The sequence below is a fragment of the Ruditapes philippinarum genome, unplaced genomic scaffold (assembly GCF_026571515.1).
Source record: "Ruditapes philippinarum isolate M1 unplaced genomic scaffold, ASM2657151v2 ctg2745_1_1_1_1, whole genome shotgun sequence".
NCBI classification, from domain to species: Eukaryota; Metazoa; Mollusca; class Bivalvia; order Venerida; family Veneridae; genus Ruditapes; species Ruditapes philippinarum.
The window spans coordinates 220,915-237,210 of NW_026855150.1; the positions used below are offsets into that span (position 1 = coordinate 220,915).

General features: G+C 31.5%; 1 protein-coding gene across 11 annotated transcripts in view; it reads right to left on the reverse strand.

The window, feature by feature from the left end:
• Positions 1–16,296, reverse strand: part of LOC132742280 (basement membrane-specific heparan sulfate proteoglycan core protein-like) — a 171,500-nt gene that overhangs the window by 128,035 nt on the left and 27,169 nt on the right. For all 11 annotated transcript variants that reach the window (XM_060730647.1, XM_060730642.1, XM_060730638.1 and 8 more), the window contains exon 2: positions 3,698–3,827. In XM_060730647.1, the coding sequence (XP_060586630.1) occupies positions 3,698–3,827 (130 nt within the window). The remainder of the gene's footprint in view (positions 1–3,697; positions 3,828–16,296) is intronic.

Below are 16,296 nucleotides of genomic sequence, written 5' to 3' on the forward strand. Positions count from 1 at the left end.
TCACACCAACAGAATGAACTTTAAAACACCTAATCCCCTCATCTCTTCACGCCGATTTATATACGGTTATGGATGAAAAATGTAAGAATAGGTGGAAAAAAAACTGATATTTGTCTATTTTGTGATCATGATTTCTGCAAGCATCTAGAGGTACTGCTCCAACACTGTATAGAGTTAAATTCTTAAGAATTTAACATTTCCCAGCACCCACTATGTACATGTATATTTGTACTCATTTTATGACAAACATGACAAAATACTTCACATGATATCATTATATTTCATCTGTTGAGATAAAATGAAATTGTAACAGATTTCTTGAAAATGTAAAGAACAGCATTTCAAGATCTTTCATCATACAAGAAAAAAATCTTCTTTCTTTTTTTTTCAAGAGTCATATATTATAAACAGTAATTGAAGTAACATATGTTGATGGAAGCAATTCAAGAATATTTAAAAACCTGCAGTTTTATGCAAAGTTTTATGCATAACAAGACATGAAAATGTAATTTTCATGTCAAGTTTTATGCTTGAATTTGATAATAACGTTACAATATAAAGCACGTAAATGGCATTTTTCTAGCATTATGATGTAATAAGCATATTTTTCTAACAGGAATGGATAAAACAAATCTCTGACAATAAAGTTATGATCTTTTTCAAGGACAAAAGCGGGCACGTTAGTGGGTGGGGGAGCTGGTATTATAAGATTTCAATTTTCCAGAAAGTTTTGCTTTCCCCTAATTCAAGACATATTTTTCCACAATGCTGTTTATATTAATACATATGGGGATTTTTGTATGCATTTTATAAAAATTAAGCTAAACTGATCTTAAGCAATAAAGTTTTTTTACTAAAAAAAGCTCTTTTATTTTCATTTTTTGGTTTAAACACAATTTTTCAAGATTCATACACATGTAGATGTATACAATCATTTAAAGTAGATAGAAATTGGACCAAGAGCTGCAATAGTTCATGGTTGTCCTCTCCTCATTTTTTTTCATATTAATCCTACATAGTGCCAAAGGGTGAGAAAAATGTGCAGCTTTACCAGGAAACAAACCTGTGACCCTTGAGATACCCTACAGCAGCTCTATATAATACTGACTGTGCTTTCCCAGCACATGTATACAAATCTTCTCCCCCAAATAGTGAACAGTTCTAAAACCATAACAATAGGGCTAAAGGTCTAGCTAATAACTCCAATAAAAGTTTTCATTGTACAAGTCAGTTGATCAAAAAAATCTTGGTCCCGCCTATTATATTTATTTGTGGTTGTATATCAGTCAAAATAGTGTGACCTTCACCTTCAACATTAAAACATACTTTACAATTTAACCCTAGGGGTTACTCTAACAAGTTAACATAGTTATATGTCTAAATAAAGGATGAAAAGACAAAATAATTACTAACAAACACCTTGCACACAATGTGGGTGTAAAAAGATAAACACTTCTTATCTAATCATGTAAACTTCAAGGCGACAATTGCATAATAAATTACTAAAATGGCCAAAAAAAATTGGATTAAGATAGGTAAATAGATATTTTTATTGATGTATACATATTTGTACACAGTCCAGTCATAAATACAGAAAATATAATATAATTAGTACAATGTCATGGAATAACAAACATGAGAAATTTAGGAACCTTAACTGATAAAGGTGCTCAATAAAATAATAAGAGAAAACCATGTACATTTTATAATAGAATTAGATTTTATTGTATTTAAATCATAATGGGAAATCCTTAAAAAAAAAATAATTTTTTTTTATAAAAGCATATTTATTTCAACCACAAAACATCATTGGATTACATTTAATTTCAATTAAAACTTAAATATCTATAAAACATGATGTAAAACAGAAACTATGATGTTTTCTGTATAGTTTTAAGCCATACAATTTGCCTATCTTGACTGCAGTTTTTACAGTGCTGTCGTCATTAATTCTAGTAAAACTTGGATAAACATCTACATACAAATTTTGAATTAATGAAAATAAGCATAATAAAATAAACTGGGAAGAAAATTGCCTCAGAGAAATTTTAACAAAACTAATTTATTGCATATCTAAATTATCTGAGCCATGTCACAACAAAACCAACATAGTGCGTTTGCGACCGGCATGGATCCAGACCAGCCCTCGCATCTGCGCAGTCTGTTCAGGATCTATGCTGTTCACTTACTGTTCACTCTATTTCAGGTAGAGAAACTGATAGCGAACAGCATGGATCCTGATCAGACTGCGCTGATGCGCAGGCTGGTCTGGATCCATGCTGGTCGCAAATATACTATGTTGGTTTTGTTGTGACGCGGCTCATCTAAATTATGGTATTTCAGTTTAGATCATCAGTGAAAATGATACTAGCAGAATTTGCTTTGTATGTATATTTTTAATTACTTTTTAATTCTGTTGTTTTTATTTTTTTTTTTTTTTTTGCTTGATTTTTCAGTCATATGTTGCAGTGGTTATATAAGGGCAACTTTCGAGCTTTAGTGGTGAAGAAACACCTTTAATCAATACTGTATTATTTTAGGAACATGGGTCCAAGCTCCATCCTCAAAGTAATCCACCAATTTTCTTCAAGACAGCTTTCCAAATGCAAGAATCCAGCGAGCAACATTATTAAGAAATTTTCCAAGATGAATTTGATTGGTCAGAAAATGGGACAAAATTAATGTGCACAGACCAATGAAAATCCTGATATATGAGACAGATCTCAGATCAAAAGTTTTTTTACCTCGAGGTCTTATCTTAAATCTACAGCGTTCAGCCAATCAAATTGTTGTTTAAGCTCAATCAGATCAAAATATAGACCTTAGGTAACATATAATTATCTGGGCAGGAATATTGCCTAAAATATAGTTTGTAGAAATAACCTCCTATGAAACTGATATTAGCCTAGCTCAAACCAAAAATTTTTCATGTACTATAAAAAAAAAACTTTAACCACAAAGACACTAGCTATATAGACACCCAAATTCTTCTCATGGGAATGCATATCTTTATCATCACCCAATTTTATAAATTTGAATAAATTTTTAATAAATTGTTCTACAGATTTAAGTTTTCATCTGATCCATTGATTATTTGATAAGCCAGAAATTATATCATCTGGATTTACTTTGAAGTAAAGTAGGTATGCTTTATCTGACATGTATTCCTCAAGTGGAAACTATTTATTACAGCAGAGTTATGTCCCTTTAATAATTTAACACCTATACCAAAGTTGCAAAATATTGTGTAAGTTTACCATCCTGTTCTATACTTAAGACAGTCCAATGATGATAATCTCAAGTAATTTATTATCATTAACCCTTGACCCTACATGGACTTTCCAATCTTTCAATATGTTCAAAATCATTAAAAATAACACATTTTTTATTTGTTTGGGTCGTCAGACCAAACAAATAATGGTAGCGAAATTTCAGACTCTAATGCTGTTAATTGCAAGTGCCGAAAGTGGTCCGCTTTTTTGAAGCGGTTATAGCGCCTCTGTACTTAAAATATTATACGAAGTACTGACTGAGTTGGGAACAGTGCAGACTATGATTAGTCTGTACTCAACTTGAACAGCTATACGCATTGACAGCATCTGGTTAGACTTAACAAATGTACAAACAAGCCTTGGCTCAATTTGAAAGCGGTGGCATAGCATAGATCCCAAAATTTTAAAAGCATCTAGCACCCTACCTGGAACACCTGAGGGTTGGCCAACTTCCCCACTACCGTCGATATCCCCGGACCCTTCCTGATCACGCATAAAATCCTCGTCATCTTTAAGCGATGAAGCCTTTTCCTCAGCAAACTCGAAATCTTTCTCCTGCAATAGAAATAAGGTAAAGAAAAATATAACACAAATCTAAACACAAGAAAAATATAACATTACTCTAAACACAACAAAGATGTACCACAATTCTAAACACAGGAAATATATAACACAACTCTTAAACATCTAAACACAGGAAAAATGAAACACAACTCTAAACACAGAAAAAATATAACACTATTCTAAACACTGGAAAAATATAACATAACTCTATACAAAGAAAAAATATAACACAACTTTAAACACAGAAAGAATTTAACAAACTCTAAACACAAGAAAAATATAACACAACTCTAAATGTCTAAAAACAGGAAAAATGTAATACAACTCTAAACACACGAAAAATGTAACACAACTCTAAACACACGAAAAATGTAACACAATTCTAAACACAGAAAAAATATTACACAACTCTAAACACAGGCAAAACATAACACAACTCTAAACACAGGAAAAATACATGTACAGCAAAACCCTAAACACAGGAAAAATATAACACAATTCTAAACACACAAAAAAATATAACACAACTCTAAACACAGGAAAACATAACACAACTCTAAACACAACAAAAATGTACCACAATTCTAAACAGAGGAAAATTGTAACACAATTCTAAACACAGGAAAAATATAACACAACTCTAAACACAGGAAAAACATAACACAACTCTAAACACAGGAAAAATACATGTACAGCAAAACCCTAAACACAGGAAAAATATAACACAACTCTAAACACAGGAAAAATACATGTACAGCAAAACCCTAAACACAGGAAAAATATATCACAACTCTTAAACACTTATCATTCAACATATTTTCAATCATTCAACATATTTTCACTACCTGAACTTATGTTCTGGTGCAATTTGAAGACTCTTATGTCAAGATAAGCAATACATGGACTGTGGATGGCACCCAGGCTTCAGTGCATACTTAAAACATCCTATTTAGACTGAAAGGACAAGCTGTGTATGTTCCACATTGTTTTTCTATCTGTAGTATCAATTTAAGATGTTATGTACTACATATTCATATCAATTTTTTATATTGGTAGAATCTGAAACAATATCTCATATCTGTGCTAATAATTTCCTGTTCAATATAAGTCAAACCCATTTACAATTAATTTATGGAATGTCATATCATTTAAGTAACTAATTTATCAAGATATCTTTTATGTTAGTATTATTTTTTTTAAAAAGGCAAAAAACACTTATTATCTTACTTGAACAAAGTGGAACAAAAAACTATATTCAAAGGTAACTTTATAAGTACCAGTCTACCAGTACATAACAAGTTCAAGAAGTATATCTTTCAAAGCACCTCCCATTTTTTCTGTCGGAAAACTGGTTATGACGAATCAATCACTTCCTTATATCTATATATAGAAACTTACTGTGCGTTTTGATACCCGTTACTGAATGAATCATCGTAACCCACTACCCTATTTCTATAATCGGGTTGCATAAAAAACCTATTTCTTTTATCTATATTTTTATCGCCACTTTAATCCCACCAGTGGGAAAAATAACGACAACGCAAATACAATGTCATGTTTAATCCATTCATAAAATTGAAGGTCAGTAAAAGAAATAATTTTGTTCTTCCATTAGACTCTCTATTCGTGTCATTTGGACAGGTGTCGTTTAAATTGTAGATTTTTATTTATGATTTAAAGCTCACCTTTATTTATATATTTTTTTGTACCATTTTTATGGGGTTTTTTTATTCATGACAAATTCTCTATCTGAATATGAATCCTTTATATGTTAAGGCTGAGGGCTATTAGGACTACTCGATTGTTTGCACTTTTCACATAAATTAAATCATGCCAAACTGCGGCAATGAAAGTCTTTTGTTAGGAAGCTATATTGAACTAGCTAGCAGCAGAAGACAATTTGCAGATTTATGAACCCATTCATGCCTGGAACATTCACACATAGTGCACAATAGGTCTTCAATTGCTAATGTTTGGAAATCACATTGACTCAGATTTGCTATAAGATAAACAAAGTGTGTGGTAAATTTATGTTGACTTAGAAATTCACTGTTTACACAAAGCCTAAAATTACATCTTTTTATGTTAAATTTATAGAAAATTAAATAGTGCAGTTATATATCTAGTTGACACATATAGTTACATTGTAGATACATGCATGTTGTCTGGGGACCCAGTGGCCAAGAAAGTTTTAGGTCAAAGTCTTTTAATCACTTGACCATCAGAGATTTAGGTTTATTTAGTTCTGCCCTTCTTTCTCCAAAGGAATTTAAATATTCCCTCTGTAAGATCGGCTATACCCAACCCAACATGCCTGCCTGTATCTGAAGTAATGCCGCATAATGCAATACATGTACTTAAATCACTAGAGATAACTTCAACAGTACATGATAATGACATGGCCATTACAGGGTCTGTGTGAATATAAACCAAACCAAAGAAAAAACAAACCTCCTTTTTTTGTTATTTGGTTGTTGTTGTTGTTGTTGTTTTCTTACGTAAATCCAGGTTGTTTACATAATGCATAAGTAACTTGTGGTTAATATTTATGTTAACATACTAATTTGTGATATAATGTTATTCTATTATGGTAAACTTTACTGTTTATACAAAGTGATGCTTGAAAATTATATGTTCACATAATTTAATTCTTTAAATTCCTTTTTGCACATAAATTAAATCACTATGCATAATCTATATATTTAAATAATTATTGTGTGTCTTAACTCTTATGATGTTAATACAATTGATTGTCTTTCTAAGAAATACTAATCATTTTTTAACTTTCAATCTTTCCATATACTAATCATACCAGACTTATATTATTAATGGTCATGTTAAAATATTCTGCAGAATTTGTGAATTGGATTTGTTCTACTTTGAAAAGTACCTGTAAGGATGATCCAGCATTTGTTTAGGGGTTGTAGTGTTGCGCAAGGCCACCCAAGTCCTCAGGGTTCAAACTGTAACTTTAGAAACTGTATGTGCATGTTGGCCTGCAGGCTCTATAATGGTGCAATATTGACAAGGTTTTATCTAAACTACCTTTCTAAAGACAATAATGCTGCCAAAAGAGTCTAAAATCCCGCAAGTTTTGTCAGTTTTAATCTAACTTCAGTTTGACTGACTTACTCAATACATAAAAAAGACGAAAGAAATGGACACCATTTGTGGAAAAGAACCCAACACCTATAAATCTGTAAGAAAGAAGTGGGACTTGAAACTATAATATTTTACACGTCTGTCAGACATACAATAAGAAAGAGTATCAAATGAATGGAGAGTTTAAAGGTAACAAGATCAAATGTCAAACATTAAAGCCAGAACAATTTTGATTACCAGTGTTATACAGGGCTATAGGACATTTTATATGTAGCAAAAACTAGATTATATAAATAGGAGACTTGTTATTCACCGAAAATAAAATAGACATCTCTTTCTTACATGAGAAATGATGATTAAAATTCACATTCTTTACCAAAGTAATATTAGAACAGTTACAAACTAAAATGTTAAATAGTTACATCAGTTTCTAATTTGCCAATGTATCCATCATTGGTTGAAACTTAAACTCTAGACTTACTGTCCTTTTATGCCCAATTATGTCCCTTACTTTAATTTCTCAAAAAAATATTTTGGTGTTACATTTTCAAAAAGAAGCTTATGCTTATTTTGCATTTTGGTCATACATATATAATGATTTAGTACAAAGTAAATTAGAAGTCAAAAATCTAGTTGTTTCATTTCACTTCTTTTATGACAAATTATTTCTCATTCAGCAGTACTTTGTCATTTTACAAGGATATTAATTGTTCAAACATTATTAAACACAGGTTTGCCATTTTCAAGAATTTTTTTTTTTTATTATTTCTGCTGCTAAATATGCCTTTAACATAGATAAACAATTTTTGGATCTGACTTTTTAAAACTTTAAGGTCCTGTTTTTTGACAAGAACATTTGGTGACTCCTGGACAGGAAAAATCTGTGTTCAATGGTATAGCTTCCATAAAATAAAACAAGAGCTTGCAGTGCCAAATAAATTTACATATATCATAGACCTTACAGCTGAGGCATATAAAATAGAAAATACTCAAGGTTAAATAGAAAATGACAGTATAATTGCTCATTCTGCCAAAACTCCATCTCACCACAATACCAACTGATAAGCCAATGGGCTCATTCACTTTGACCTTATCTTGGCAAATTATCATGCCAGACAGACATTCAATTGTTCAAGGTAAAGAAATTGTCAGGTGAAATTAATGCAATACCTTATTACATCATTCTACTTGACTTAAGTTAACCTTTTGATGTTTTTTATCCCATTGTATATAAATCTTGCAATTTTCAATATAAAGCGTCAAAATAAAACAGTAGGCAAAGCCTAAGTAACATTTTCGGTTATGTTTTTTTTATTTATATGAAGTGCACGAGACCTGTCAATCACTTCAGCACGAATGACCTTGTACAATTTTGAACAAGGTAATGAGACATATCCAATTATGTTGTAATCGTGTCGAAATCTGTGCACCTGTTCAAAATAAGGTATAAACTGTAATCAAACCTCTTCCAAATGTTTAAACGCCTAAAAACCTAAAACCATGTCTGTCTGAAAAACCCGCAATTGTTAACAACTGTTACACTGATAAAACAGAGTTAAATAAATGATTGTTTTGTCCTGACAACAGGGTAACGTTGACCTTTCAGTGGCAATGATGACCTGTCAATGGGTTTATTATCAACACATTTGTTTTAATCTTTCTTTTTATCTTGCTTGTCTATGATATTTCTCACCTTTAACATGTCACTATTTCATTATTAGTCATTGACAGTTTAAAGTTTTGTATCATTTTTAAGAAATGCAACAAAAATTGTGTGCATTTAATATCTGTTTTTTATGTGAATATCTTACAACTAATACATAAAGTGAACCTTTAACTATACTATTAACCTTTGCCTGTGACTGAATCTACCACTTTTAAGACTGTTAATTTCACATTTTCAAAGGCTGTTAATTTCACATTTTATCAAGGCTGTAAATTTCACTTTTTCAAGATTGTAAATTTCAGATTTTCAAGACTTTAATTTCACATTTTAAAGACTGTAAATTTCACATTTTAAAGACTGTAAATTTCACGTTTTCAAGACTGTAAGTTTCACATTTTTAATGGCTGTCAAAACATGACATTTTCAGTGCTGTAAACATAACAATTTCAAGGCTGTAATCTTCACATTTTCAGAAGTAAAGCATTTTCACATTTGCTAGACTAAAAGTTTTACATATTTATTGATTCCAATAGGAAAATCACATTTTCTGTGATGAAAATTCACATTTTCAGAGTCATAAATGTCACAATTTCAGAGATATTTCTTTACATCTAAAACTACCATCAGCTTTATTTCATCTTTCAAATCCTGTATTAATCTTACCACCTTCATAAACTATGTCATCAAACCAGATTATCCATTTTCATGACCCAATATTATTATTCATGACCTAAAATGATGAAAACCACAAATTGATCAACAAAAACATTCCTAACGACTTGTTTCAATGCCAGGATACCCCCTCCCCCATTTCTTCTTTTCTTACTTCAATAGAAATAATAATTACTTACACCACCAATAACTATCAGTATTACCATAAAAAGGCCCAGCATGACCATCATGAAAATAAACCCTATCAAAATATTTGTATAAAATTGACACACGACTTTAGGAGATGTTTCAGTTACATGAAACTATTCTTCTGAAGAAATTGATAATGAAATTTCAGCAAAATTTGATATCAGTGTACAAGAATGGAAACCAGTCAAGTCAAATATCATTATGGAAGTAACAACAGTATGATTAAGTTAACAGTGTTATTTAACCATTTTCCAATATCATTAATTTTGATAATCAATTTATCCAACTTTTTGTTCTGAAGAACCCTTTTCCCCTCTGAATTCATAATAAAAATGATCTTTTAAAATCAGACTTCAAAACTGGTGAGCCAATTCTCTTCTGAAATTGTAACTACAATGTAATTCCAATTTGGATTTCAAAAAACCCTCATTTGTTAGGTTCAAAAATATTTGCAAGAGGAACTGTTGATGCAAGACAACATTTTAATGTATAGTGCAATACTTTGATTCTGTTTACAAATAGGCCTGTAAGTATTTCTGTAAAGGTTCTTAATGGTCAAATAAATGAAGAATACAATGGTCCTCTTCAACTAGTGATAATTCTTCTCAGCTCAGTTTAAAAGAAATAGATTTGCAGAAACTAAACCTCCAAAATGGTGTTAAATTAACTACATGATTTTGATAAACTGATTTGCTTCACCAAGATAACTACAATGTACAGTTAAAATGTTTTGGTATTTGAATTTTATTACTTCAATTCATTTGGGATACCTTAAGCAATAGCACACTTTTTCTTCGGATGCAGGTCATATGTTGCTATGCTTCAAGGAAAGCATAATGGAATAGAATATGATGTTTTTCTACTCCACAGAAGAGTCATATATTTTTGTCTCTTATTTGAAAAAATATCCCAAGAAAACAGACAGATATAGGAGAATTTGCACTCTCTGCTAAGGTAGATATGAAGATATAATCCCACCTGTACCTTAATACCTGGAAATGCACCTAAGATATGTTTTAATGCAATCTGGACACATGCCAAATAAAAAACATGCCACTGTCAATTATGTAAACTGTATGCAGTAGGAGACGAATATCATGATGTTTATAAATGAATAAAACACACAATATTAATATATTAGAATTGGTATAAATTCCATTATATTATAAGATTCTTTGATGATTCACTGTATGACTCAGTTTTTATGATATTTATATAATATTTTGGCAGGAGTTATAAATATATCTGTGCAGAAAACTAAAGTTACAAGTGACTTTTTAATGTTATAAGTTCAAGATAGTTGAAATAATTAGTTTTTTCTGTGAATATGTTCACATGAAAATAGATTTTAATTTACTGCACAGCTGAACTACAAACCATGAAATAATACACCTGAAATCAAAATATACATTGTTGATTTACAATGAATTCACAATATGGATATTCAATTTCAAACCATTAAATTTTGTTTGTAAAACCATTGTATTCCATTTAAGCTGCAATAACTTGAACCTTTTTTTCTTCTTTCTATTATGAAAGCATATAAACTGTTGTTGCTGTTCATACTGGCAATATCAGCTCTGGCCTGCCTGTCTGTTACAATTCAGATTCCAAAAATATACAGGACAAGAAAAGCTCCTGGTTTTGACAAAGTACATTGGCATCTTAGGGAGCTAAAACAGGTAAAAGCATGCTTTCATGCCCTGTTAGCCAATACTCAGGCTGCATATCTACTTTCAAACAGGGACAATTTGATTCCCCTTAATTTTCATTTACAAGAAAATCTATTTCAATTACTTCCTACCACAACTGCATAAAGATTCATATAATCATTTTTCCATACATCTTCATTCCAGGCTTCTGTCTCAGTTAGACAATTATTATCATAATAAAGTACAGTGTGTAAAACACAGCCTCCTACACTAGATATACCTATCTTTCTAAAGTAACAACGTTTTTGCACTTAATTACTTTGGCACCAAGCAGAATATATATAATTAAGGGAACAAAATATAATTATTTCATCAAAACTCTCAAAGAAAGAAAACAGCATGAAATTACAGCGAGATGAATTTTTTAGAGATTTGTTTGGTTAACACATTTTTTGTCTCCTATTGAAACTGATGAAAAATGTGTAAAGACTAGATAGAAAAGTATTTTAGATGTACTTATTTCATTAAAATATCTCATTAAAATATTTCATTAAAATCTATGAAATGCACATCAATTAAATTAAGCAGTATGAATGACTAGATGATTGCAGAATTTTTCTGCCTAGCATTTATCAATGCAAATTCGACCAAATAAATGCAAATTTTAACTAATTAATAAAATGTCTAAATAATTTAACCGAGACATAAAAGTAAGCTGGAATTTTTCTGTCAAAGAATTTTTTATATAAACCTGGGCTGTTGATATGTTATTGAGTAGGAACATAATTGTCAGGAAAAAAACAAAGAGCATTTTATAAACAGTACATTAATTTATGCATGTATATTTTACTAAAATCATGAAAAAAGGTATGAAATTGAATAATTATGAAGATATTATACATTTTTGAATATAGCACTGCATTCTATTGGACACAGCTGTCAAACCTATATCAGATCAGAAGATTTTTCAAGCAATGTACATGTATATTGTACACTACACAATTATTGTAGCGTTTGTCATTTATCAATGATAAAATCATAAACACACACATAACACATGTAATTTGATTCATTCTAAAGATAATATGAGCCGCGTCACGACAAAACCAACATAATGTGTTTGCGACTAGCATGGATCCAGACCAGCCTGCGCATCCGCGCAGTCTGATCAGGATCCATGCTATTCGCTTACAAACCCTATAACAAGTAGAGAAACTGATAGCGAACAGCATGGATCCTGATCAGACTGCGCAGAGGCGCAGGCTGGTCAGGATCCATGCTGGTCGCAAACCCATTATGCTGGTTTTGTCATGACGTGGCTCAATTATGCACATGATTGTTTCATAATTTCATATGAAGTAATCAATAACTAGGCCATACAATATATAAAGTAGCAGATGACATATATCTTCGGCATCATAGACACGATTAAGTAAACACACCTCATTATGTATACATCCTGAATTTCCTGTTTGTTTATTTATTACAAAAACATCCTTTATATACCAGGAAAACTGCTGACTACAACAATTTGCTTAAAATAAAAAAAAAACTTGATGTGTTTTGTGCCGTTTTTTTTAAGAAAATCACAATTTCTGCCTTCAGATTTACTTCACTTCCTTTTCAATTTCCTTTTGTTTCTTTGAAGTTCTTTGAGTTGAAAAGTAACCAAAATATTTTCATAACACTCAGAATGCAATTAATGCATATGAAATTCACTGGTGATTAAAGTTCTTGTTTAAATTTCAAATGTATGATTCTAATTTTGTTTTCTTATTAAAACTTAAACATTTTCAAATTTTTCTTCAGTTAATACCTTTGAATTGAACGTAAAACAGTCAAATGTCTAAACATTCAAATAATAACCAGATGTGCATGCTGTTTGTTTGTGGACCAACTGTTTGATAACTTTTAGAGTTCTTCTACTTTCTGCAGTGAATATAACAAACAGACAGGAGTCAATTTAGAAGTGCTGTTATAAAAAGATACATCAAATGCCAACTGAAAAAAGCTAATATGAGATATCAAGTGCCTGTCACAATGCTAGCAGGGTAAATGCCATGAAAGCACCAGCTTCAACTCTCCAGCAATCTAACCAATTTGTATATGTATAATAAAAACTCTTTTATGAGTAGCACAAGTGCAGGACAAACAGCCTAATATTATGACTCATTTTAAACCTTCATCTTCTGAATTGATATAAGGCTTAAAATATAAGCATCCAATTTGAATCTGTCCATTATCAATGTACATGTATATATATAAAATGGTTAAGCCAACAGTACAGAGTCTGGTCATGACTACATGGATGTACAGTCTGATCTGGCTCTGGGCAATCTGACTTGACTCTATTGGGGGAGTGGTAAAGGCTAACCACTATTGGTTACAGCAAGACAAGGGTTAAGTATCAGCAAGTAACTTGGCATTCTTAAAAAACAGGTTTCATACCAATATTTTAATAGTGTGGAAAAAACAAAGGGCAATAATTCTGCAACAAAATGATCAAGTAACAAAATGATCATTCAGTGAAAGTTTCGTTAAAATCAAGAAATATACAGAATAAATTGGGTTTTTTTTAAGTTCTCTCGGGCCTATGCTGCATTCTCTGGCCTAATAACCAGTTTTTTTCCTTTGAATGATTGATTGCTCTTAATGAAAAATAAACTCTGAACATTACAAATAAATAACAACAAATAGATCTATAAATTTCTCAAAACAATTGTAAATATCTTTTAAATGAGGAAACATTCCCCCATGTGTATATACTTTTCCTATACAAGTTTCTCCAGCAATAACTGTCATAATACAAAACTCTGGATATTCTCAGTTTATTCCTTTGCCTCAAATATTTACTAATATTTATTAGTTATAGTTTCTGGTACATGAGCCATGTTACACTAAGTGCTCATAAAACTGTTACATTTATAACTTGTTGTTGTTATACTGCTGTAAGCAGGTTGGGACTACTTTTTATTGATTCTTAAAAGCAGGTGCTCCTATGAGTGAGGTTAGAAGTCTATGGGAATGTAGTATGCCACACACAAGATTCCATCATAAATGAACAATAAATGTTACACTAACACTACAATATACCCCATGTCAGAGAAATAATGTAAAAATATGTATCATAAAGTGAAGAAAATACAAATTACAAATTAATTAACATATAAATTTTGAATAAATACAGCCCCCTTGTCTTCTCTTAAAGCTTACAGTAAGACAAAGGGGCATAACTCTGTAAAAAAGGTAACTCAGGAGTTATTGGACTTCTGACCATCATGTAAGATAATCACAGACAACAGGTGTGTGAAGTTCCAACTCATTCTCTTCAATATAATTGGAAATACTAGTACCAACATGCACTCAAAAATTTTTGGAAATACCAACTTTCACACAAAAAAACATAACTAAATTAAGATGCTTACACCAGAGTGAGTAGTACAATATAGCTCTTCCTATACTTCACATTGTAAAGCTAAAAATTATCATGAATCAAACAAAAAATTCTAATTGTGACTTTTTTGTTTATTTTGTTGTTGTTGTTGTTTTGTATGCAAAAGATCTTGCATTATGTTATAGCCAGGGGTATATTTAGAAGAGAAAATATGGTAAATATGACTAGGTAACTATACGGTTTTATGGGTGTTACTTAGTTTTATATGCTTGTTTTATGGAGAATTTCTGGCATCAATATGACATTCTTATATCAGTTGCTAATATGTTTTTATGCAATGATAATGTTAAACAAAAGTCTTCTCAATTCACTATGTACTTTAACCCTGCACTGCTGGAGACTGAATCTACCATGACATCTGATCCTGGTCGGCACTGTTAAATTGCTTTAATAAGTAGGCATATATTTTGAAACTGTCCCTAAAATTGATAAATTAAGTTTTTATTTTGTCCAAATTTAAAGATTGGCAAGTCCATTTGAAGATATCTAGTGTGGTAAGCCAGGGTTAAATATGTAATGTTCATTTACAAATGGTGTCTTTCTTAAAAAGACAGGAGATATCTGGTTTGGAAAATTTAAACAGTTTTGTCATTTGGGATTTAAAGGCCTGTATTCAGCCTCCATTTTATCAAAAAAATCACTGACTTTAATATGACATCTTAAGGCCGCTGTGTTGAACAATTCAAACTTTTAAAAAACATTAGTTCAGTCTGACCTTGAAAGTTCAAAACCATAGGTAAAACAAAGGACACTATTTTAACATAATGTGGGCTTTCACTTTATGTCAGTCTGCCTAAGTTTTAACTTTCCGCCTCATTTCAACTTAATCACCCTAATAGAAAACACATACTGTTTAACAAAGTGATTTATGGCATTCACTACCCACTTACCCTTTAATCATTCAGTCTGTTTTAAAATAATGGACAAGATCATTATGTAAGTATTTACTAAATGTATAATGTATGTCTGTTAAAAAATAATGGACAGTATCATTATGTAAGTATTTACTAGATGTATGGTTTAAAACTGAGCATGAAACATACCAGAACTAAAGAATGCACAACAAAATGTTTCCTTTGCTAAACAATAAAATGTATCCCCTGCTAAATATCTTAACAAGACATGTCCATCTTTCAATCTGGACAAAACCATTTATCATTTCTTACCCCCCCCCCCCCCACGTTCACACATAGGCGCCGCTTCTACTACAATCTAAGCGTGGCCGATCGTGGCAAATCGCAGGAGAAACGTAGTGGAGTCTACATAAGCGCAGTATGATCGCTATAGCGTCTTCAGTGTTCATGATATGAAAGCTCTACGCTCTCCCCACGTTTATTTTGAACATGCTCAAAACAAGCGTAGCGGGATCGTGGCCAATAAGAATCGGGGTAAAGTTGTAAAAAGAGCATGGTAGAAGCGCCGTAATCGTACAAGCAGCGCGGAAGCATCGTGGATAGTTCTTCAAGAGCGTATTGAAGGCGCAGTAAAAGCGTAGTACAGTCTGGAACATACCAAGTACGCTTCTAAAACATTCCCACTATGTTCTTACTACGTGCCCACTACGATCTCTCTACGTTCATGACGAACCTACAAAAACCTACCATGACCTTACAACGATCATACCACGACCTGTCAGGTAGCAGTTTGTTTTATAGCGCTGCTATTTGACCAATCATAATCTGAGGAAGTGGTGTCTTCCATTCGGAGTGCTCTCATCATTGTATC